Source organism: Pithys albifrons, chromosome 1 (genome assembly GCF_047495875.1).
Source record: "Pithys albifrons albifrons isolate INPA30051 chromosome 1, PitAlb_v1, whole genome shotgun sequence".
Classification (NCBI taxonomy): domain Eukaryota; kingdom Metazoa; phylum Chordata; class Aves; order Passeriformes; family Thamnophilidae; genus Pithys; species Pithys albifrons.
This window is the reverse complement of record NC_092458.1, coordinates 34,500,377-34,527,143: the sequence shown is the minus strand read 5'-3', so window position 1 is coordinate 34,527,143 and position 26,767 is coordinate 34,500,377. Positions and strand designations below refer to the sequence as shown.

Sequence of the window (26,767 nt, the reverse complement as noted above, 5' to 3'; positions counted from 1 at the left end):
TGACATCTGCTAGCATTCAGAAAGGAAGCAACACATGTTCCTAGAAGTTAAAAATGAAAGAGACATATTGCATTTTCTAACATTGTTTTTCCCTCTGGTAGTGCCAGCATTTATTCCCAGTGCTTAGATCTGGTTATACTTAATACAACTCCAAGTGACTTAAGTTAGTGCAGTTGACATAATTTCTCAGAGCAAATACTGCTGCCACCATCCAAGTATCTTTTCTTCTATATAATTTACAAGGGTTTCAAATTTCTGTCATGTCTTTCCTAACTGTTTAGTCATTTACTTTTCCCTGGTTGATTTCTTTTTCTGCTTTGTTTGTGTGCCTTAAATTATAAAATTTTAAATAACATTATTTTTAAAGAACCCCACAACTGTTGACATTAAGGAAGGTGATTCTTCCCCTCTACTCAGCACTGGTGGGACCTCATCTAGGATGGTCTGTCCACTTCTGGGCTCCCCAGTATAACACATGGGCATACTAGAGCAAGTTCAGTGAAGGGTGGAGATGATTAAGTTCTGGAGCACTGGACATATAAGGAGAAACTGAGAGACCTGAGACTCTTTGGCCTGAAGCAGAGAAGACTTGGATGTTATCTTGCCAATGTGTACAATACCCAAAGGGAGGATGCAAAGAGAACAGAGCCAGACTCTGCTCAGTGGTGCCCAGGGACAGCACCAGAGGCAATGGGCACAAACTGAAAGACAGGAGGTTCTCTCTGAGGGTGGCTGAACACACAGACACAAGCTGCCCAGGGAGACTGTGAAGCCTCCATCCTCAGAGATCCTCAAAAAACCTCACTGGACATAGTCCTGATAAAAATGGTGCAGCTGACTTCCTCTGTCTTCAAGGCTTAAGAAGCAATTTTTAATGTAGCCCAGCTATATAGATTTACTCCTGTCCTGTCAATACTTTGCTACCATACCCTCCAGTTTGTTAGTATTTTTTCTTATCCAAAAATGTTGTCAGTAACTGACACATTAGTGCACTTAAGTGAACAAAGGCATACCACACAATGGGATATTTCTGAGTGTGAAGTGACAAATTTCCCTTTTCCCCTGGAAAATATATCTAAAAAGCACTTCTCATATTATTCTCTATTAATAGGACCATCATGGAATGGTTTGAGTTGCAAGGGTCCTTTAAAGATCATATAGTTTCAATCTTGCTACTATGGTCAGGGATGCCACCCACTAGATCAGATTGCTAAGTACTCCAACCAACCTGGGTATTTTTAAGTCCTACAATGTTACCATTCCATAAAATACGTGTGTCAGAATGTATTTTTCTTCATGTGTTTCTATATAATTTTCTTTTTTTCTTCTTTTTTTTTTTACTAAGTTCTTGTAAGTATCTTTATTTTGATTTTTTGAACTTAACTAGTATCTTTCAACTTAGTGCTATGGTCACAATTAGTCCACTTGGTATCTTTTCTCTTAAAACATTTAATCATTGTATATTACACTGGATAACATTGCATCCAATGACATTGACCCATTATAAATTCTTCCTTGCAGTATTTCCAGACTAGATGTTAATTTCTATTTTTTCCCAATCATTATTTACCAGTCTGTATAACCACATCAGCAGCTGAGAAATATTAGCATTTTTTCATGATTTTATGGGACAATATTAGATTTGACTGCAGTTCATATAATTGATTGCACTCCTCTAATACCTGAACTGTGATGACTGAAATTCCTGAGATTATCTATGGTGCAAGAAGTCAGTTGCCCTCTACTGGGATCCAGATATCCATTTAAAAGCTGAATTTCCATCCTGGTTCTAAAACTCATGATGTCTGAGCTTACCATGTATGGGCAAAATTGCTATCACTTACCAAGTTGTAAGCTCAGTCAATCCACTACTGTATTTTTCAGTGGAATCCCTCAATGTTTTTGGTTCTTATTGAAAGCAGAAGGAACTGAATATCTCCACACCTACCATGCACACACTAAACAGCATAGTACTGTCCCTTGCCAAATGACAGCAATGAGCAGGACTTGGCAAAAGCTTTGACACAAAAGGAGTTTGAAAAATTAATTGGACCATCATTTATTTTGAATGACACAGCAATAAACCAATGAGTCGATGGATTGCTGAGCAGCCACACTTGTGAAGCTGTAGAACACAGCACAACAATGAAACAGGGACAAGGAGCACTCTGCTTTTTAAATGTCAAAGAGAGAGACATCTTTTAAATGTCAGCATTTTGTAAAAGAACTTATGCAACCAAGTAATTTTTCAGTAATGCATTGCATGTTATCTGGAAAATGTCTTTGCTAGCTGGCCATCAAAGACTGTCACTGGTTGCCCTATTGCTCACCAATTGCTGTAAGGAAAGAAGCATCTATTAAATGCAAGCATCACTCAGTGATGACTGTCAGTTATTGAGATGCATTTGATCTAACCTCACTGACTTCAAAAATTGTGATGGTGGTTGTGGCAGGGGGTTGCAAGGAAAAGTGCATATAACTGTGTAGAGCTCAGCTGGAACACACCTTCAGAAACAAACTAATTCCGTGTCTCACAGGCAGCTGCCTTAGGAGGGGATAAATCATCTCTGGAGGTACCCACCTTTCTCTGTTGACTCAGATGAACTGAAATGCCTGAGTCCAGGTATTTAACGTTGGCTGACAGCAGGTGAAATAGCTCGTACCCTAGAAATACTGTGAGAGGAAGTAGGTGTCAACAGAAGTCAAAAGGTGGTATGTTAAACTGAAGATGCTTTGAGTGTGTCTACACTAACCATTTTCACTGTCTAATATAGATTACAAATGGGGGAGGCTGACTTTTAAGAGATAGCTCAAAAGGAAATATGTTTGAATGCCTCTAAGCTATGTGTTTTCTCTCCTCAGTGCCAAATTCCCTAGATGAAAGTTTTTATAATTTATTTATAATAATTTATAATTATAAGAAAATGTCAAATGGGTAAGGGAGACCAGACACAGCTGTCCTTAAGCCATGGAGATCTGTGCTATTCCATAGTGCACTGGCAGAGAGCTCTTCCAAAGTTTCCAAAGCACAGACATTTAAGCCGAAAAGCATTTACAGAAATCAGTTATTTCAGTGGTTTACAGCAAAACACAAGCATGGTAATTGTGAGCTCATGACTGGAAAAAGTGAGAACTTTAACCAACAGATTCTGTTGATCTCAGAAGTGATCTCACAAAAATCAGTATTTCAATTTACTGGAGGTTCAAGAAAGTGAGTTTCAAGAGTTCAGTAGTGTCCTACAGACTTCAAAGACCAGAAGAAATTAAAAAAATACAAAAAAGCAAAGATTTTTGTGGAATTCTTGGGCCCAAAGAATCTCAAAAGCTTTGACATCCTGAAAAAAAATATATCCCTAGTCGTCAAAAAATAAGATTTCAAACATCATATATATTCATAATAATTGCTACTGTATCCCACAAAGTCATATGGTTATATTTTGGACTTATTTCTGTATTGTAAAGATAAAAAAATATACATTTCATCTGAAAAATTAAACTGAGGCAGTCTATCTCCTTTGAAACACACTGATTTGTCCTCTTCTGCTTTACTCTTGCACGGTGGTGCTGCTCAATGAGTCAGTGAAGAAGTTTCTCACTGGGGTTACCCAGCCTTTCACCTCTGCATTTCAGCCTGGGCTCTTGCAGGTGTTTGGACAGAAGCAGGGCTCCCAGAACTTTTGCTTCTCTGTTCCTGTCAGTGGTGGTGTCTCCTTCTCACAGACTTTTGAGGCCTGAAGCAGTTGAATTTCAACCTCAAAGGACACAAAACATCTCCAGAACAGAAACAATATTGCCATAATTATTTGTTTACTCATATTTACATCATTTATTTGCACTTGGACTGAATAAACCCCTGTCAGAGAAAATAACATTTTAATTACTTTAATTCCAAGCATGTATAGTCCACCTATCATCCAGATAATTTACTGTGCTAACAACTGTCTTGCGGTGTAATGAATTAGATAATAACTTTTTAATGTCCACAAATAATTGAAGTCCTGGTTCAGCAAGGCAGTTAAAGCCTGTCCTTGTTCAGCAAAGTGCACAGACCTGCCTTTAACTTTGTACATGGTAATAATGGTGACTGAATGGTCAACTGGTCCCTAACACCAGCTCATTGGACAGTTATTTTTGTCTTCAAGTAACTTTGTTTGTGAAGTTGTGAGCATAAAGTGGTGGGCTGAATTTAAAATAATGCTTTCTGTGTAGCCTAGAAGTATTTTTTTAAAGGATATTAATATTAATGTTACTTGTTCACTGACTGACAATACATATTTCATCTGCATATCCTCTGGATTAAAAAATCGAAAGGTTTATATTATTTGTGGATGAAATATTCCTTTTGTATTAGGCTTTTTTTTCCCTATTGATGCCAAAGGGGTTTTTGTTCTGATTTTCACATTTTGTAGATTTTAGGAACACAGTAGTTGTAGATTTTTAGAGGGTTAATATTTCTAACAGTTTAAGTTTAATGCCTTTCTATCACTACCCCTTCCCAGAACAGGGAGCTCAAATTCCTTTAGTTAATTAATCTTGTTTAGACTCCTTTCCAAGGTAAAGAGCTGAAGGATATCAGAAGGCCTACAGAATGAAACATAAACACAGGTCAGAGTGACCCAAAAGCCAGAACTGGATGAACTCCAAGAGACCTTTGTGTGCCTGAGGAAGAAGAGTTGATGAAGACAGAGGGTCTTGACGACCCCAGACCCAATTCCAGGGGTTGGTCCAGGGGTGGGACTGGAGCTGGACTGAGAAATGTGTAAAGCAATGATTGGAGGGATCTTATAAAAGCCATGGAAACAAGAACTGCATGCATGTCATCCTGTATTCCTGTGGGCTGTAGGCCCTGTGTTATTAAAGGACCTTTACTTTTTATCTTACCCTACACTAACGTGGCTCAAAGTCCTGTTTTTTGGGGGAAGGGTCATTCACAGATCACTATCAACTATTTGGAGGCAGTTCTTGTGCACAAGAATATATTTCTTGGTAAGAAATATGTGAACAAAAACAAGTCATGCCATGTGAACATCTTTCTTTTAATTGTCCATTACCTGTGTCTTAATTATTCCGAGAGGCAGTTAAATGCCTCCCTGACATCCGATCCCATCAGGTCTCGGAAGCTAAGCAGGATCAGCCCCGGATTAGTACTTGGATGGGAGACCTCCTGGGAAATGCCGGGTGCTGTAGGTTCTAGTCCTGAGGACTTCACTGTCACTGTCCAAGCTCGCTCGGCCGTGGCAGATGAACCCTCAGGACTTAAACGGTGGGGCCAGTTCTGCGCACGCTGAGCCTCACCTAAAAATCCACTGCGCAGGTTGGAAGGGCACACCCACGTGGGGACAGCCCTTCCCAAATCTTCGTTCGTGAAGCTGAGCCACACACACACACACACACACACACACACACACACACACACACACACACACAATTATTCCAAGCATCTGCCACTAAGTGATGGCTTCAAAAACACATTACCGCCTTATTAATGTCAGCCATTTCCTTATTAAGATTTGTACTGCCTGAAAGATGCAATGAAAAATAAGGGACACCTATTTCCAAATAAAAAGTGAGATAAAGTAATGCTATTTCACGGCAATAACTGTTTCATCATCCTGGGCCACAAACACTCACAATCAGTACACACAGCAAAGCTGCAAGGTAGATATATTACTAAGTCTTTAAGATGCTGATGTTTTAAAGTATTGTTGCTCCAGTTCAGAATTCCAGATGAAATAATAAAGGGGTGGCCTGATTTACAAAGCTGTTGGTATTCTATGAAGTCGTCCGAGGCCTCAAGCCGTGAGTATCAAGTCAGGGAATCTGATACTCAAAACTTTGCTTGATTCCATCATCAGAAATCATAGTCATGATTACTGAGGTTTCTGTAGAGTCCCCAATTTGGTTTTTATGCATGAAAAGCACAGCTGCCTGCTTTGGGAGATCTGAGAAGCCCCATGAGTGGCTATTGGGGAGTGCAAGTGGGGAGCACCTTACTTCAGTATCTGTGTGGTGTGCGTAGCACCTGCAGATGTGAGCAAGTGCCACACCAAACAGCAGTCATGGCTGCTTTTGTCAAAAGCTGGTGATAGTGTGGAAGAAGTGAGAGACATTGTTTCATTTTCTTGCACTGCCTAGCAGATTCAAGCTTGCCTCTCCCATTGCCCATGAGGTCATTGCAGCTCTGTCCTTCCTGTCTCTTCAAGAAAGGAATTTGTTCCCGGTCTTTGGTGCTATTTCCTTTTGACCCGAGAGAAATTAAGATTTGATGGGCAAAAATGCAAGGATGTGCCTGTAATAGGGGTTGTAGGAAATACTAAGTAAAAAGCAATTAAGTACAATATAGTGCAAGGATGACTGGGATAGTAAAGGCAATGAGAAGATGCAACATTCTGTACCTGAGCAGTCTGTGCAACATGCTGTAAATAAAACACTGAACTACCGGCTTTCAGATGATGATAAAAAGAAATATTGAACAGACATCTCACTGAGCACTGCCTGTTCTGTGCACTGAACAAAACGGGGGTCCTGTGGAAAAATAGTAATTTTTATTGCAAATAAATAGGGTATCATAATGGCAAAAGAAAGCTTCACAAATAATATTCTTTCTGATATTTTCCAACTCTGAGAACAATATTTCACCCTATAATGGAGGCTTTTATATGTTCCTTTTCTCATGGAATTGACACACTATTGTTATTAAATATGTTGTACTCCTTTAAATTTTATGTGTGATATTCAGCATTTAGGGAATTTAATATTTCAGTTGTGTCATTTATTTTCTTCTCATTCATAGAGTTTTAGTACACTGGAGTGAGAAAATGTGTATTACATGTAAAGAATTGCATAGGTTAGGTAAGTTAGGACAGACACAGAAAAAGTGCTCAGGGGGCAGCAAAACTAAGTAGATCATGCTGGTGTGTTTGCACACTCATAAATTCAGAGTAACTCCTGCACAGTTAGAACAGGTTAGGTACCGACGCCATATTTTGACCATATAGTTGAGCTGGGTTTAGATATCCTAGTATTTGTTCAAAAGCAGAGTTGAACAGTGATGCAAATTGCTCCTCTGACATAAACTCACTGTGCCAATTCAAGCTGTTCAGGAGTCATCAGTAAATTGTTTCTGTAGCCAGATTAGGCATTTTTGCTCATCACTCTGTGCCCATCACATATAACATGTGAACACATAAAAGCAGAGGAGGCTTCAGTTGATTCGCATGGCCCGGGTTTGCCATGTGCCATATTTGCATTGCCAGGCCACCTAGCCACATGCAGACCTGGCACTGAACAGTGGTGGAGTTGTCAGGAGAGGCTGAGCCATTTTCCAGCCTACCTTAAGATCTCAGCTGCCTTTCTGTGCTGTGGCCTCAATGGGATGCTCCTCTCTGTGCTGAACATCGGTGGTCAGTTCCTGCATTCAGTCTGTTTCCATGGTTCATTTCTCTTTCAGAGCTGACATGCTGTTTGATGTTGCCTCCTACCAACCCCTGCTAATAATATATTTTCTTATAGTCCCTTTGTAAATGAATGGAAAGCGTTCATTTTTACAAGCGGTAAAGAACTGCCATTTGTAACACCCACATCCATTTTTAAGAAAACAGAAAACAGATTTCTTATTGAAGGTGAGAGAACATTTTCTATGACAAGCATGACATCCAGAATCTTCCTTATGCATATGACTAAAACAGTACATCTTTTTTTTTCCCTTTTTCTTCTTCTTTTGTTGTTTCTTTTTCTTTGACTTAACTCATCAATATGTGAGATATTTCTCTCATCAATGTTAGGGGGAAAAAAAAGTATGACTATGTGGGTGGCTTGGAGTATCACAGTGATGGCCAAACCGAGTCAGACCAAAGGTCTATTTAACCTACTGCCTTGTTTCCAACAATGGAGAGTCCAAGGAGGACAAGAACTAGGCAAGTATGTCATGACGATACCCCTGAATATAGTCCCCTGGTTGAAAAATTCAAGGCTTGAGAATTTCTTGCCTACTGGAGATGTATCTGTATTTAATAGCTCTGGATGGGTTTATCTCTTCCATGAACTAGTCAAGTAGCTTCTTGAACTCCTTTTTAATAGGACATTTTTCATTCAGCTGTTTTTACAGAACATGATTCTTCTAAAGCCTTTTTAGGAAGCCAAAACTAAATCCAGGCTAGATTTAACAAAACAAAGTCCAATTGCAATACTGTACTATTATAACTGCTATAGGATGTCTAGAATTGAAAGTTATGCCAAGGTTTTCAAAATAATTTCTGGCTCTCAGTTTTGTTAAGAGAGCCTGAACCAACCGTTATATACAGGGATATAAACTGAGCCCTTGGAGAGTCTGTGTATCTGGGATGCAAAAATGAGGCAGGTCCAGTTTCAGTGAAGTAAAATTTAAAAAAATCCCAATTCAACAAAAATCCATGTCCCAATAGCTTCTAGAGGAAGAGGCACAAATGAGGGCACTGCTGTGAAAATGGCCTGTGGGGAAGCAGCCATATACCTGAAACAACACATCCATGGATGAGACCTGACCCTCATGCTCCAGTCCTCAGCCTGCCCTTCTGAGCCAGACATGCAGCCCCTGCACCCACCCCAGCAAGCAGCAGCACAGCTCTGTCACTGGCAAGGGCTTTGAGTGGCACCATCCCACACGCACTCAGTTTTCCTCTGCAGCCAGCTCAGTGTGCAGAGAAACTTGGTGCAGGAGGAAATGGGCTTAAACTTAGCTAGGAGAAAGCTGGTTTTCTTCCGTGCCAGCCCAACAGCCTGTAGAAATGCTCTGTTTCCTCTGCAGCTCCTCCAGGCATAAAGTTATGCCACTCCTGTGTGAGGACACAAATAATGAGGAGGAAAAGGAAGAAAAGAAATAGAGGAAAAAAAGAAATAAAGTAGTGCCAAAGACCGAAAGAGAAGCTAGAAGGAAAAGAAACAGAAAAATGCACACACAGTAAGAGAGAAACATTGCAATATTTGTACCTCTGATGATTCCCAACATTGTCTTCCCAGTTTGAGTGTTGAGATTGTTCTCAAGGTTCACCAGTTTAAAAATTTTATCTGCCGATCCTTTGCTCCATGCCATTTATCATGGATTTTTCATTAAAATCAGTTGTGGTTTTTTAATTTAAGTTTCAATCTCTGTTATGTGTTTTTGTAGACTGTTGGTTTTTTCTATATATTCAGCTTGCTGGCATTTTTACATTAAATGCAGGTGTGCTTAGAAATTGCATGAAAGAATTATGTTTAAGACTGAAAAACTTTTTCAAGAAACCTGTGTATTCTTCTCTCATTGCCTGGCTTGTTACTGTTTGCCTGGCATTTATCATAAATATTTCTCCCCAATCTGTCGAGGAAAAAAGCAATTCAATCTAGATGAATTTATAATTGTCTTTACAAAATTAAGGAGAAAGGGAGTCTGTAGTGACCCTTCCTAGCAGCTTCTCTCCTTCCAGTAAGGCAGGCTAAGCTGTGTGCCAGGGAATCCTTTGGTCTGGAAAGGAGTGCTAGATAAGAGGAGTTGGCTGAGAAAAAATATCTCCCTAGGGACTATGGGGAGATGGTGTAGCTTGGTGGCCACTGATCCTCACCTCAGCTGTGGGCCCTGCTGTTGAACACTGGTATGATGGATGAGGAGGGTTGCCCATGCCTGCTTACCCCACTCACTGCTACTCTGCCAAGCGTTTTCCACTGATGCTCAGAGAATACTAATGTGACCCCTCAGCTAGTCCCCTGCTACACCTCTGAGGATCCCTGCTGCTTTTCCAAGTGCAGTTTTTTCAGTGATAAATCTCTGTGTGTATTAATCATTGTTCCTAGTAGTAAGAGCAGTGTTGCTGGAAAACAACATGGAAAAATGTCTGAAGTGGGTTATTTTTAGGGCTGTGGTTTGCATGAGCATGCTTAATGCTGGTGTATTTATTAAGGCCATGGAGCAAATTAAAGTGTCACCAATACAGGTCTATGTGCATGCAAACTTCCTTTTCATCCAGGCAGGGCTGTAGTTTAGCCTGAACATAGAGCAGCTGCTATCCTGAGATGGAGAGCAAGGATACAAGTGCTAAAAAGCAGTTGGTGAGACTACGGGGATGCACAGTTTTGTCATATATGAAAAATGATACAATTATCAACAAAAATTTTGCTTGTGAAAAAGCCTGCTGAAAAGGAACATTTTCAAAGCAAAAAACCAAAATCAGATTACTTTGCACCCTTTTCTGCTTTTTGACTAATTTTACTAGGCAGGTAGCTTATCTTCACTGGCTCAGGGCACTCAGGTGAGATTTGTTTTGTAAATTCAGAGGTTTTAACTTATGTTAAATTATGTAATATTCAGTATGTGTATCACAAATAATATTGATGCAGACTAAATAATCTCTCTTAGATAAAAAACAAAAACATAGAAGTAACTAAAACTGTAGGAAAATTGTTCATGATATTATGATATTTTAACCTGAATTTTGCTTTCCTGTTTGGATCCATCCCTGCTATATTTGAATTGACAGTAATAATCTGTATGAAAAGGACAGCAATTTATAGTCTGTAAAGAAATCCTAATGAGTGTTCCATATTCAAATCTTTGTGTTTCTCATGATACACACCAACAACTTTTCTCCTTGGTAATGCAGAAATATTTTTCGTAACCCTGTCATTATCTCACCTCCTTTAGAGCAAGGTAAGTTTGTGACCTGAAGAATACTGTGGCTCTTCGAAGGGAAGGGAAGAAATCCTCCCATTGCAAAAATGAAGATTCTTACCATTAGATATTCCTAGTCCTTAAGCTCAGTCTCAGATAGGTTTTGTCTCTGCTGCCTGAATTCACGTTCAGCATCTGCACAGATGTTCACTAATTTCCATGAGAGATATATTTGAAAATAAAGTCCCACACACGATTCCCCTGGCCTTTAGTTCAGAAAGATGCTAGATCATGTTGAGCCTCAATGTCAAATATCTCTGTGGGGGAAGACTAGAAAGCCTAACCTATTTGCATATGTGACGGCAACAGTCTGCTGTACTAATATAGAAGAAGGTTATTTTACAATAATAAAACTGCAGAGATGCTAACCTGCAGTTTAAGAAAAAAGAAAAAAAAAGCAATTCCTGCTTGTTTTTACAGACAAAAAGGAAGAAGGAAAGGGAACATCAACTCAGAGAATGTAACTGGATTTTAATAAAGGCTGGATGGCTTCATGGCCCCTAAAAACATTTATATATAAATGAGTTGAGATAATAAGGCTAATCAAATGTCATGCTTCAAGTAGTCAGTTCATGGCCTGAAGGGACTGGGAAGTGCTTTTTTGCCACTGTACAGATGTGCTTCATTGATTAGGATTTTCCTGTTCCAGAGGAGAGTTGCAGAGCCACAGGCACCCACGATGATTTGCTGCAGCCAGTATTCTTCTGGAGTCCTATCAACATCTTTGCTATTTTATTTCGTGTCACTGCCCAAGTTTTGCAGCAGCCTGGACCCTGTCATTGGCATGGGTTAAACATGACCGCATCATACAGTACTACTGCCGAGTGATCATGGAAACTTTGCTCAAAGTTTGTGCTGTAGATCAAGGTGCAGAGATTTATTTGAATGACTTAGCAGATTGGAGGTTTTGTGCTTTATCTACAGGGCTGAATTCATATAATCCCTAGCTAGTTTTCCGAAAGGTAAAGAATCCCTCATAAAAGTTGTTTAGAAGCCTAAGCTTCTTTATTTCATCTTAGTAACTTCTTTCTCAGAGCATAGCATCCACAACTGAGAGCGGTACAGTGCAGTCTACAGCCTGGCATGTGTGTCTAAGCCTGATTAATTAAGATTTGAGGTCAGAAGAAGGAGATGGTCCAATTTCTGCTAGGTATTCCAAGGTCAAAAGCATGGTAAATAATAAAAAACATCAAAATTGAGTTAAGAAGATGAGGACTTATAACACTGTCTCTGTAAGACATTCAGAATATTAAAGCAAATAACAAGGTTTCCCAAACAAGATTTGTTTTTCATATCTGCAGGGAGTTGAGAGGACAGTGCAAATAACTTTAACGCCATTTGTACCTTAACTGTGGTGCCTATGGGATGCATTCCTAGAGAGCTGAAATCACTCATAGTTGCTTACTTTGCGCTTAGCCTACAAATTATGATATAACATAGAACCAGACTGCACCTTGGAGGCTGCCTTGCCATGGCAGCGGGAGCTGACTCTGTGTGTGTGTGTGTGTGTGTGTGTGTGTGTGTGTGTGTGTGTGTGTGTGTGTATGTGTGTAAAAGGTCTCATTTTGGACGGTTATTGCAAGTAGTGAACTCGGAAAAGCTTTATCAAAATTCTTTGCGTGCCAAGGATATAGTGGAAATTGTACATGAAAACGGACTCCCTTTTAAATTACAGTTTTTGTTGTATGAAATTCTATCATAAAGTCGATTCTAGCTGAAAAAAGCTTTTTTCCTAAGATACTATAGTATCTGTAGACAAAAGCTTTATGACATCAAGTTTTGGAAAGCAAGTTAAGCTTTTGCTGAGATTTGGGGAAGATTAGAGGGCCCCCTTGTGGAGATTTCATATATGTATGTGTGTGTACATATATATATATATATACACACACACTTTTATGTACATATATACATAGTCTAAAGTGATGTAAAAAGATACCTGTTAGGTCAGTGGAGGAGAAAGATGGCAATTTTTCTTATAGCTTTGAGCTGTATTATTCATACCAAATATTTCTGGGTTTGCTTAGCTGTTATCAAATATTTTAGTAAAACACAAACTGCAGTGTAAAATGGAAAGTCAGCATTCTGTCAAGCAAGTGTTCAACTGAAATACCTGTCTTTTACTTGCTTAATATTTCACAGGAAAAACCATACAGTTGCATCATAAGAAGAGGAATTTTAGGAGAAAATAAATAGCATTTTTTTCTTACAGCTGGTAAATTTCCTTAGGTTTTGTGAACTGTTTCATGGTATGAATGGGAGAGACTACTTTTACAATGTTTTCATTAGTAGAATCACCTGAAATTCTTTTATATCCATATTGTCATGGTGTTTACCTTATGTGAAGCAAATCTCAAAAGTTACAACTAGACCTAGTTGTTTTAAAAACTCAGCATGTAGGACAAGAAAATGTCTGTGATGCCTGGATTTTGTGATGATCATTTATAATTTATGATCATTATGCTTGATGTCAGAATTAATAAAGATTTGAGGCAAAGCTTGGAGAGAATAAATTGATGTACTTTCAAAGGGATTTCAATTACTGGGCCTTTTTTATTGTTAATTACTTTATTAATTGAGCAGGATTACTGTACTGATTCAAAATGCATTGCAGTGAAAAGTCCCACAGAACTTTAATTTGAGTGTCCCAGACTTGGAAAAGAGTGCCTGCAATTGAGGTATTAGTTGGAAATCAGAGAAAGCTCAGTTAGGGAAGGAAGCTGGTTACATGCCACTTGTGGCATGAACTGGTTTCCGGTGAAGCCAGCTATAGAGGAACACTGGTGATGCTGGTGCTGCATGTCTTACCTAGCCAGAGAATAAAATGGGATAGCAACAACTCCTTCAAAAACCAGGAACAGGATGAAAATAAACATTCTATTTGAATTTAAAATAACTACTTTTGCTTTGTTATAGACCTAGCAAAATCTGACTGAAGAAATGTAAATGTCAGAAGATTTAAGGATCTGGCCACATTTTATTTGGTTTTTTTCAGGGGCTCTTTGAAACTGAATTTTACCAAGCAGTTGTATTCCTGCAGGCACCCAGGACCCTTGTGATAACAGATCTCTCATCATTCTGCATGAAAGCATGTAAGGGTTTTTTTCTTTAAAACCATTACAAAAGTCCTTATGTTGTATAAGTTACTGAATAGACAGTTCTGCATCCCATGGGGCTTTTTGCATTGGAGCTGGGGGAATGCTCAGTCACACAGGCAGTGACCTGCCCAGGAAGGCTCCTCCTGAAACAGGGATTTGCTCTAACCTTGTTGGCAGCTGCTCAGAGACTGACAGCTGATCATGGTGAAGGTTTTGTGGTTTGTTCTGTTTGCATAAAGGATATTATGAATCCTGTTACACTAAGCTGTTACCTATGATTACAAGCATGAGACTTATGTTCAGGAGGGTCCCTTCCCAAGTGGGTTTCTGTTACCCTTGGAGGCTATATTGCCAAAACAAGCTTGAACTGTGGATCCCTTGGGCAGCACTGTCTCCAGGTTTGCTCTTCTCTTGTCCCTTACCTGTCATCACCTTTCTTTTCTCTGACCAGCCCTTGTTTCTACTGCCATTTCATGCTGTGGGTCATCCCCATAGCTCTTTTGCCTTGTACTTGTAACATCTCTCTCAGAAAGACAAGTTCAGTACTTCCTCCCCAGGCTGGAGCTAGAGGCAGCTCTGGGAGGAGGCGAGTAGTACAGAAGTGCAGATACACCCTTATTTCATTTTTCTTTCTGTACAGTGTCACAGAAAAGGGAGAAACAAAAGAAACAACATTTTTGAGTAAAGATGTCACATGTACCCCAGATTTACACAGCTCTTTTGAGACACAGCAATTATCTGTGCACAATAGTGATGAGATAGAATGGGGGCGATGTGAGCAATGGATTCCTTCTTTACCAGTCCCAGCCACAAAGGATTTATTATTCTCCCTAGCACGAACACCTTGCATATCTTTAAAGAATCTTATAAGACACTGCATATCTATTGCTTTTGAATAGTATTTCCTCCTGTGTATGCTCACACACTGTTTCTTACAAGGTACAAGGTTTTTGTTATGCATGTACTTGACAGAACAAAGAAATTCTTATTGTTTGAATTATTATTGCATTTTGTATTTATATTTCTTTCAGCAAGGCTCTTGCTACTTCAATCCTTTCAGCAGTTTAAAGAATACTTAGAACAACTGAGCTTGATACAATTTAGGCAAAGAACAAAAATCTCTGGTAGGAACTTTGTTAGATTTGTATCTCATCAAGAAATGATTTACAATTTGTAGCAAGCTTGTTTGATGGAAAGAGGCAAACTTGTTTTTCCATAAAATCACCTCATCTGTACATTTCTACTCCAGACTGCTTTGCTCTGAAATAAATTGTCATTTCCCCATCTTAACCATCTTCTGTGCTCTCACATGCAGTAAAGCTGGGGCCACCATTCTCAGCCTCTGACCTGTGACATGTAAATATCCAACATCTATCTCTGACAGGAGAAGGGAGATTCAGTAAAATATTTGATAAACCAGCATCTGCAAAGTTATTATACAAGGCAGAAAACATGAGGCTGAGCATAAGAATTTTGTGGTGAACAAAAAGCTGGTAACAAAACAGCATGTGCTGAAAGAGGAACTTTCTGGTTTAAAGGGAAGTTATCACTGTATTTCCATAGGACTGGTCTTAACTATGATCCAATTTCATGTTTTCATTAATGAAGTTGGCACTAAAAGCTGAAATAAGTATATTAATGTAATTTGCTTAATGACCTTGAGGATTTCAGAAAAATAGGTGGAATTAAGTTTGGTAGTGCAAAGTGCATGGTCATGCATCTGAAGCCAGCAGAAACAGATTTCCTCTGTCAACTGAGTGTTTATCAGCCAAAACAGGGAGAGTGGAGAAACATTTTCATATTCATATAATCGCAGAATGGTTTGGCTTGGAAGAGACCTTAAAGACTATTTAGTTCCAACCTGATCTTAAAGACTATCTAGTTCCAACCGCCCCACCATGGGCAGGGATACCTTCCACTAGACCATATTAGCCTGCAAAACAGTGAGTATGAGTCTCCAGAATTATATTGCCCCATAAAAAACCCAAATGCAACATGAGTATGTATCAGAGAATACATTGCTACTGGAGATAGGGAGCACTTATTGTGCAAGACACCTCTAAGGCCTCAGATGAAATTTGCTCAGTTTTAGCCATGTGTAGTGAAATTTGAAGTCATGCAAGTTCAAATGCCAGGAAAGGATTGCTTGGGTGATCAAAACCCAGAACTAATATCAGGAGCTTCTTAATTCTATAAGCTCCCTATTAAAATCTAGAATGAAAAGCTAAGATGTTGGAAAACTCAGGGTGCGTCTCTGAGTCGAACAATCTAAGCATGACACAAGGGTTTTGGGGACTGCAGTGTGGTCACTTCTGTCTTGTCCTATCAGCATAGACAATAGCAACTAGTTCAGCTTTATAAAATGAAGTTGAGAGATGTGATTGCTCTCTGATCTTCAATTTAGATGCTATTTCTCCTTTTCTGATATGACATTTGTAAATTCCCTTGATGTATTTGCAGTGTTAACCCAAGGATAACTGGATCTAAGTAGACTAAGACCAGGTTTAGTCTGGGAGTAAGACTCATGTTCCTAACTGTAAGAAGCAGCCTTCACAAGCTCTTTTCAATAGGAGCAATGGCATGAAGGGGGTATTTCAAAAGGGGCTAGGATGCTTTACAAAGGGAAGAATTGAGAGCTGTTATCTGTGCTGACAGGAAAGAGCAATGTGATGGCTTTGAGAACCTCCTTTTGCTAAATAAATTGACAGACTGTGTTTTCTTCATAGCTGAGCATCCTTAGCTCTTACTATTCTGTGATTTTTCTTCACTGACATATTTAGAGTTAAATGCCAAACTTTACGTTCTGTGTTTGAAAATCTATGGCTAAATCCTAAAGGCAAGACCCAGGAAAAACCTATGTTATCTCAGAAAGCTCACATATATCCATGTACTATTGTCTGCATTTTCCTAAAATACTGGGATTAAAACATGGGTAGCTATGTAATTTCATTGGTCTAGGAGCTGTTCAAGATTCAGACTTGAGACCTGTGAACAGAATTAATTTCTTTAGGGACATGTAGCAACTGCACTGTCCTCACATTTTCTAGAGACTATTTTGAAGAACATGTCATTGAAATAAATATTCATGAAGTTGCTTAATAATTCAGAGTGTGCTGATTCAGTGTTATAGCCCTACTTAAAATTATATTAAAAAAACCCCAATCTATTAAAAGGCAAAGCACATCCCCTGTATTCTGCCTAGGGTAGCCAGGAAAGAACAAGGGAGAATGGGGATGATCTAGTTGGTGAGTTGGTTATGATTTGATGTGTTGTCTGACAGGGCTCTACATTTAGTGACACCAGACTTTGCACTGTCATTCAGAATCAGACAACCCCTGGCATGGGAAGGGTCCTCAGGAGGTCTCCAGTCCAAGTCTCTGCTCAAAGCCTGGTCACCACCAAGCATAGATGGGGTTGCTCAGGGCTCTGTCCAGTTGGGTCTTCAAGATCTCCAAGGATGGAGGATGCAGAGCTGTTTCTGACAAGGCTTTCCAATGCTTAATTAGGCTCATAATGAAAATTGTTTTCCTTATATCCTCCCCTTTTTCAGTTTATGACCAGCAACTCTCATTACCTAACCCCATCATGCACGTCAGTGAAAGCCTGGCTCTAACTCTTCACTGACCTCCTCTTAGGTACTGGAAGGCTGCTGTTGGGTCTTCATTTAATGCCTTAGACATATCTTTGAAATACTTCATTAAAATCTGCATCCTCACAAGTTTATATCTATGAAAAGAAAAGAGTCTCAGCATTCCCACATTCCTTGTGCAGCAGTAGATCCAAAGATCCATTTTCACTGGTGATTTTGAAGAGCATGTGGTAATGTAATATGTCAAGATTATTATAATTGTAATTATTATTTTCATGATTATTCATTATTTTAAAAAAGAAAAGTTAAACTACAAATGTGGTTTTTACCATTGATTGCAGTGCAGGTGTAGTGCTGTATTTTGAAACTTAACTTCTGGCTATATAGTATGAATCTACACCAATGCTATGTTCCAACAGCTTAGCTAGCATCTCACTCTTCTCACATCTTCATATGGCTCTACACCATTATTGAATCTGTCCTAGCTTCAAATCAAGGAAAATTAGACTCTTCAGGTGGAAAAATTCCTAATATTGTACACACAACATTTCTGTTGCTACATGTTCACTCTCTTTCTTCTATCCTTCTAGATTACCCTAAATCATTACTGTTAAAAGTTGTTTGATGTCAGAGACTGACTGATCTTTAAAGATACTTCTTGTCATCTGTCATTCTTTAATCAGCTATAGGACACTAATCTTCTAAACAACAGCCATGCAAAAAAAAAAAAAAAAAAAAAAAAAAAAGGGAAAAAATGCTGTAAAACTTTCCTGAGGTTTTTCTGATAGCACAGATACAGAATCTGATATTTCAGAGGATATTTTTTAAATGAAAAAGGTCTTGCAATTTCTAAACAGAAAAATTGAGAGTTTTATAATGAAAGCAGCGAATTGCTGTAAAAGAAAGTTTGTGACATGGAGTATTCCTCCTAACATGAAAGCCAATATAAGGTTTCACATTTCTGAAGTGCTTCCCAGTGCCCAACACCACATTTCTCTTGCCTGTAACAGACTGTGTCATCACAAATATCTTCCAAGCAACTGCCTTTGCTTACCAGAACCAGAGATACAATCCCAGCTGTCTGACTCCAAGCCCTTCCTCTGTCACACTGATATATAGCTATATCAACAAACACAGTAAAATTATAATAGACTGTTTTTTCTGACTGCTGGCTTGGTCTGAAATCCTACAAACTTAAAAACTTTGGTTTACTTTGGAGAATACTCCAACTGTAAAAGCATACTTAGAAAGACATACTATAACATGACTGGTAGATGTATTATAGGTACAAAAAGTCATGAAATGACGGTTCTCTGTAGTTCTCACTCATTACAAAATCCACATTATGTCACTGGGGTAATGAAAAGTGTAGTTAAGCAAAAGAGACTTGTGGCCTTGGAAACAGGAAACATTAGCCCATTTTTATTCTAGTTGGATTCAGAGCCATAGGACAAAATCTCAGAGGAATAGTGAGATATGTCTAAAATTTTATAGTTTTGTACCTTATAATTCAAGTTTGGTTGTAATTTTTTTTAACTTTCCTTTTATTTAGCTCTGCTGAAGTCAGATTCTCCTTTTATGTGTCTACAGGACATTACAGCCACTGTTTTAAGTAAGTGCAGTGCTCTTTATCCCAGATAAAACTAGCAGAAGTGGTGGGTGCTCCAGTCCCCTGAGAAAATAACCAAGTGTTTTTAATATATGCTGAACATATTGGTGATGCATGTGATAAGAGTAGACAATCATTAACCTTTTAAGAGTGATGGCTGTTCTTTCAGTAAAAGAAACCTATGAAAACCTGAAAGGACAGCTAATAATATTAAGGTCACAAACTTATGTAAAGAATCTCTTAGAAAAACCATTCAAATCACAGTGACAGATGCTAAGCTTAAGAAGCCTATTTGCCTGTGAGCTATTGCTCTGTCATCTTTGCAAAAGTTTGTGGGACAGCAAGGGTTTATCTGTCTGGCTTGGTGTATGAGCTGTATGCTGCTTCCTGCAGGCAGATGGACATGCATGTAGTTTGCACTCTGTTTCATAGCTTTTTTGTTACAGTACAGTGTTGTTCTGAATAAGAAGTATACAGTCTGTTCTTGTTATATTGGTCAGGTTATCTGTAAATTAAGCTCAACATGGATGCAGTAATGTTCTGCACAAAAATATTGCCAGCCTCAAATAATACATCTGCATTTCACTGGCATGACTTTGACCAATTCGTGTCAGCCTGAAAATGTTTCTTTGCTTTCTGCCTTCCCCCATCATTCTTGTTCCCTAATTGTTCATGTGTTGCGATATCCTTATTTTTGTTTCATTTGCTTACCCTATTCATTTTACCGTTACCCATACTGGTGATAACTTTGCACAAAGAGAGGTTCCTGATTAACTCTGTTACTGCCTCTGAGAACATTTGAGCTTCAGGATAAAATCGGGGGGCATAAGGCTTTTGTTGACATAATCACGATCCTTCTTAACCTTTCATCTCGCCACAATCTCTGTTGTTAGCAGAAGCATGCTGACAGCATGGCTTTTGCTGGGTGTTTCAGCCCTTTTCTCAGGATCACACTCACTCAATTAAAGCTGCTAGCTTCTTGTCTCCACTTGGGTCATAAACTTTACCAGGGCTTTTGTTTTCCTTGCTGCCAGGAACAACCAGAATGGAAATGGTTTTATGATGCACCTGGATTTTTTAGTCATTTTGTTTTTTCTTTCTTTGACGGTTGGTGTTTTCCAAAATATTCTCTGGTAACTCTTCTCCTCCACCTCAAATATTCCTCCATCTCTGCATCAGCTGCTATGAGCATACTGTTCTCCTTTTAGGAGATGCCATTCATTCTTCTTCCCCAGGAGGCCCTACAGGATGTTTTGTTCTCAATGTGCGGTGATCCTTCACGTATTTAGTGAATCTCCCTCAGCTGGGACATCTGTTCCATGGTGATAGAAGAGGCAAAATGCCCTGGCTTGGGATCACCTCTGCTATATAGCAGACTCTGCTCCTCTGAAATTAATTTCTAAACCAGAGCAATACTATTGAAGGATTAATGTAAGATTAGAGTATTTATATTAAAATACCTTATAATGTGGAAGAAATACATGTTCTTAGGTTATAACTAGAAGCTCGTTTTATCTGTTCTATTAATTAAAGTTTTTTTTGCCTAATGCTAATGAAGAGATTGGATTTCATGCAAGTAGGAATAGAGCCTTAGGAATTAACAAGTGATTTATAATTCTAGTGTAAACAGTAGTGTGCAGCCCACGCTTCACACTGCTGCTTGTTTGGGCCCTTGCATGAATCATTGGGCCCTTGCCCTGCCTATCGTGGTGCTTAGCATCTGCCCAGAAAATCTACTATCTCATAGTGACAACTTCAATAACCCAGAATTTCAATATATCATGCTCAAAAGGAGATTGCTTAACCTGGGGAAGATATATAAAGTTTCCCTTCAGGAGGATCTAACACTGTGACTGTTGGGCTGGTGCTTGAAATGTAATCTGAACTGTTCATACACGTCTATGTGTTTATGCAGACAGTCATAAGATACATTGGCAAACACACACTTATGCATTCAATATCATCTTTCTATCCTTGACAACTGTAACTTACTGCCAGATTTTAATGTAAATTTTTACACACACGCATACACTCACATGTGCTGATACAGATGTCACGTATATCTGTAGAGAGATATATACATATAAATAATTTGGGGTTTTTTAAATTAATTTGTCGTATTTTGTGTAAAATATGTTCTCGCTGACATGCCAGCATGTTCTTCTTGGCTAGCCTCTAAGCACTGAGGCTGTCTGTGGCCATAGTTTGAGTAATTGATGAGTCCATTGAAATGAAGTCAGTAAGTCCACGATGAGTTTAATTTGTCAAACAGAGTAACAGAAGTGACTGCCTAACATTTCACTCAGTATTTCCCACAGTGGGTAGCCACAGAATTTAACATAGCCATGTAAGTGTGAGAATGTGTGACACGAGTAGGTCATTTATATGTAAGAGAACAAGTGCATCTCTGTATTCAGAGTGGCTCAAGCATATTCCCTATTTAGCTAACATTATTCTATGTTACTGAACAGTGAATAAAGGACAGACTGAAGGCCATACCCAGTTTCACATTTTTATGAACTGCTTCTTGTTTTTATGATAAGCTGACTCAGGCCATTCGTAGTGTGATTGAACACTTGTGTAGGAGGCACTGGGAGCTCTAAAATGTTTCTATATTTAATCCATAAATGTCAACATGTGAAAACATTTTCCAAAGATAATTTTTATAATTTTCCATCTGAAACAAATGTGCATGACCTATGTGTTTTTCCTTTATCTTTATTCCAGAGACATGATACCCTTTTTCCTGAAAGAAAACTTTGTGCGTAACTGTGGTGCAGCATGCCCCCAGTCCTCTGTGTAGCATGTAATAGTGTCACCTGGAGGGGGCCCAGGATTAGGTGGAGGAAATCTTAAGGTCTTCTAACCTCATATTGGTTAGAAGGGTGACAGAGAGTCACAAGCAGAACGTTAATCAGAAGGTTGTAAACTCTGAATGAGGCATAAGTTATTAGTCCTTCAGAAACTAAATGTGTGTCAAGCTGCTGTTAAAGGTTGTCTTTCAGATAAAGAAGCCATTTAATGGATAGGACAAGGAAGCTGCAGAAGCCAGAAGCAGATAAATCAGGACAGTGAAAACAGATGCAGAGGTCAGGTAGTCACAAGGAGGAGCAAGAGTAGACTGAGGAACGTTTCTCTCCCAGTCTGCGGAAGGGAAGCTGCAGATGTTATACAAAGATGCACTGTTCTCATTTCCATGCATTTGCTTCACAGACCTGTTTATTGCACATCAAACATATTTACATATCCAGGGATGAATTGGAAATGATTGATGCAAAGGAGGTATTTTTTTTAATTGTTGTTGCTCTGAGTCATGCCTGACTGGGACCGCGGAAGATGGATGAGGAAAGACAGAACTATTATTAGAGATACAAATAACTGTCAAGAGCAACTTTTAAACCCATCTGTTACCACATATTAACATCCAAAATTATCTGAAGAGAGGAGGAGCAAAAATACCAGGACTAAGCCGCTGATGCCATGTCTCTGTTGATATAGATGTTGGCAACTGCCTCTGAGTCTTTGTCCATTGTTCATGAGCTTCAATCAGTTTTGGTCACAACCCTATCAGTGCCTGCTGGATGTTGTAGCAACAGCATCTTACACTCAGAGTTGATAGGTGTTTGAGTTGAGCTCTTTTATCTGCACAACACTAGTGAAATGCGTCCCCTTATTGTCCTGTTAGTTGGAAAACAATTCTTAATGTGATCTCATACATATAATGTAGAGCCCAGATGAGATGAGCATTCAATCTGAGAAGGGAAAGCTATGCTTTAAGTGCTCAAACACTGTGCTTGTCATAGTGTAACTAACCTGAAAAGGACACAGGATGATTTCTGGTACTTCCTGCTCTGCAGAAGTAGAAAAGGGATTTTAGAAATATCTGTCTATGAATGGTTGTGTTATCCTTAGGTTCACTGTTGATGTGGGCCGTGTAAGTAACAGAAGGGGATGAAAACAGCTGAAATGGGGTTTGGTCATGTGTGAGCAGCAGTCAGAAAGCCCAGGTTCCAAATTATTATGGAAATATCCTTCAGAATATCATCTTATGCTAACATGGTTTCTGATGCAAGTGATGATGAAAATAAACCCATGGTATTCCCTAGTTTAAATTCTTCCACCTGTAAAGCTTCTGCTGTGAAATAATTATTGAAAGAACTGTTTCCATTAGATAGCAGCTTAGGAAAGAACATGGCAGCAGAACATAGACCATAGTCTGGCCTCATAACCTTATTCCAGAAAATCCAGTAGGTGGAGAACTCAGAATGAATAAGGACAAAGTACTCAGACCTGTTTCCTTTTGCTTTGTCTACACTGGGAAATATATCTGCATTTTTAGGAATATGTGGGGAATTATATATTTTTATGACAAACCTAAGGTTATGGAGATGGTGAATCTTTAGTGGCAGAAAGTGGGTGTTACCTGGAAAAGCAAAGTATTCATATTGGAGATTGTTACAAATTTTGAGAATTTTCATTAATTGGGCTTAGGTCTTGTATGACATTGCTCTCCCAAAATGTGTTTTTTTCAGAGGATAACTTGTCTTCAGCAAGATTGCTTCCTGCTTACTTCCTTCATCCTTCTCTAGGTTCAAGAAAGAGTACTGAAATCAGACTTTTCTTAAGAAATCTTAGGGCTTATGATTTATTAATGTATTGTTTGCAGTCAGATGAGTCATGCAAACTCATGAGCCTATTTTTGTACCGGGTGTTAATTTTAGTCATGAATCTTCTTCTGGGTATTTTAGCTGACAGAAATTGTAAGTATTTTGGTTTGCTTTGTGTTTATGATATCACCTTATAATTCAGATGAATTATTATTGAATAAAGCATTTCTCAGTCAAAAAAAAACTGTAAAAGCCTCCGTGATGCATATTCAATTACACTCTCTTTCAGCTTGCCATAAATAGACATACAAACTGAATTGCATAGCTAAAAGATGAACTGACAATGTGAGATCTGTAGTTATTTGCTCTATTTCAAATCAATATATCTTGTTGTCTCTTTTGTAGTCTTGACAGGTGAGGCTGAATAATGATAATCTTTACTCCAACAAATAGTTTTGAACTATACGATTATAACTAATTTCAATCAAGCACTCATGTAAAATTGAGTCATATGAATGGATTTTGGATCTCTTATCTCCACTCCAACCCACTTAATAATACGTTTTTTCTTAAGTAGGTGTCTCATGCCAGTCTTCCACATGGTGTTATTTTTAGTACTTGCACCATCTATATGAAATTACTCATTCTTTTCTTATACTGTGATCAAGTGCTGCATGAATTATCATCTTGTGCATCTTGTGACACATGTCATTCAGTTCAGAAGAGAAGGGGCAGCAGTATATCACTCTCTTTTCCCACTGTTGCTGAGGGTTAACTCTTCAAAGTAGAGGGGACTACACTTCAGTTATTTGGTTTCTGCATAAAGTAACTCTCACTGAAGAGTTGATAGGTCAAAATAATTCTGTTTCTCTGATAACTGCTTATTTCTTTTCGTATCTTTCTTTTTCTCTCAGTTTACCTTGTATTTTATTCATGATATTTATGAAGCTTTTTCTGTTTCAGAAGTAGCCACTTACGGTACCTACATTGCACTGGAAAAAGTGAAGGGGGTGGTGCAGTGTCAGGTAGTTTTTCTTGGAGAATAAATAGTGACGTCTACTGAAATCTCAAAACTGTGTTTAATTATATATTTCAGGAATTTCTATTACATCACCATGCTGAGGGATCCAGTGTCAAGGTACTTGAGTGAATGGAAGCATGTCCAGAGGGGTGCAACGTGGAAAACTTCCCTTCATATGTGTGATGGAAGAAGCCCAACACCAGATGAGCTACCTACCTGTTATGAAGGAGATGACTGGTCTGGAGTCAGTTTACAGGAATTCATGGATTGTAGCTACAACTTGGCCAACAACCGCCAGGTGCGCATGCTGGCAGACCTCAGCCTGGTGGGATGCTACAACCTGACTTTTATGAATGAAAGTGAAAGAAATATGATTCTTCTCCAAAGCGCCAAGAACAATCTGAAAAATATGGCCTTCTTTGGGCTGACAGAATTTCAGAGGAAAACACAGTATCTCTTTGAGAGGACATTCAACCTGAAATTCATTTCCCCATTCACCCAGTTCAATGTTACGCGCGCCTCCAATGTGGACATCGGTGAAGATGTGCGGCAGCGGATAGAGGAGCTGAATTTCTTGGACATGCAGCTGTATGAATATGCGAAGGACTTGTTCCTGCAGCGCTTCCAGTACTCCAAGCAAGAGGAGCATCAGAAGAACCGGCTAAAGAGACGAGAGGAGCGGCGGCTACTGCGCGAGCAGAGAGCTCACCAGTGGCCAAGGGAAGAGGCAGCAGAAGTAGCCATTACTGAAGATTACAACAGTCAGGTCACAAGGTGGTGATGCTCCTCCATCTTGACTAACCAATGAGAGGTTCAGAGAGTTTGTGCGACTTGGCTACCTGAGAACTAGCCAAGGAGACCTACCACTTTGGTAAATGAGACCTCATCTGACAACTATCCCTCCTTGTCTCAGTTTTTCTTGGTTTCTGCCAGTGAGAATGTATTGTTTTCTTGATAGGTATTAATTAATGTTACTAAGGGGCAGTAGAATAAGATCTCTGTCCAAAAAGACTTCCTTCAAAGCCCTACACTAAGAGGACAGGTTGAAGAGAGAGAGCTATATCATTTGCATTAACAGATGTACCCTACACAATGTGAGCTATTAAAACTTGTGCAGACATGAATGAATAATTGGGAAAAAAATACTTGGCTTGGCTACTTTGTGACATGAGATCTGGTTTATTTTGTACTGTTCATTGCAACTGTAGTGCATAAATTTCTAGTGAATGAAATGGAGAAAGGAGCACACATTGGCCTTCAAACTTCTATATGCTGGGGTTTGATTAAGGGAAGAATTTGTTGAGGTTATTAAAAAAGACCTAGGGAATGCAGGATTGGGGCATTGCTTGTTCCATTGGCTAGCAATCAGAGATTATTTACTGGTGAAGTAGAGGGAGAGTTAGCTTATTTCTCTGCAGATGATGAGAGTACTGAACCCAGCCAGGTAGCAGCCATCTTTCCAAGTGTGTGTGGCAAAGGCAAAGCCTTGAGAAATGAGGTCCGTGTTGCAGCTGGGCACATATTATGGAGATTATCTGTCCAGAGACAATCAAATCTGCCTTCACATTCACAAAAAGGGTCAAGCAAACTACAGATAAGAAGAAAGAGAGAGCAGGAAAAGCTTAAATATCAGTGTGACATTTTCCAGATTTGCTATAAAAGCCTGGAGATATATTGTCTGTGAAGGTAGGCAGGTGTATGATATTGTCGGTTAAAATACTTTGATGCCGAGTGAATACAACTTAAATTGGTTTTCTCTCTAACTACAGTAGTGGCTAAAAAAGTCAACTTTCATTTTTATAGGATACATAATGGATATGTGGAAAGTCTTGATATTTATTACTATGTATGAAGATTCTTTGTAAATCTATTGTTTTCATGATGAGAGAGCTGTATCTGTTTTTCTTTCTTGTCTAGAAAAGTATTCAATGGGTTCTTCCTCCACATGTTACATTCTTGTGGCTAAACTGCATCTGTTTATTCCAAGATTTTATGTTGTCCCATTTGTAACAGTGAAAATTTAAAAAGAAGGTTCTGTGTAGCATAGATCTTCTGAGAGAGTTTTTTTCCTTCTTCTTCTAGCATAACTGTAAAGCATTAGAAGAAAATTTCTCTAAGTGCCTCAACATGGCTGCTAAATCAAGATGCTGAAAGTATATTATTGCATG

General features: G+C 38.9%; 1 protein-coding gene across 2 annotated transcripts in view; it reads left to right on the top strand.

Moving 5' to 3' along the window:
* Positions 1–25,731, top strand: part of HS6ST3 (heparan sulfate 6-O-sulfotransferase 3) — a 299,952-nt gene extending 274,221 nt beyond the window's left edge. For both annotated transcript variants that reach the window (XM_071570445.1, XM_071570437.1), the window contains one exon: positions 24,675–25,731. In XM_071570445.1, coding sequence (XP_071426546.1) covers positions 24,675–25,380 — 706 coding nt within the window. In that variant the 3' untranslated portion in view covers positions 25,381–25,731. The remainder of the gene's footprint in view (positions 1–24,674) is intronic.
* The last annotated feature ends 1,036 nt before the right edge of the window (positions 25,732–26,767 follow it).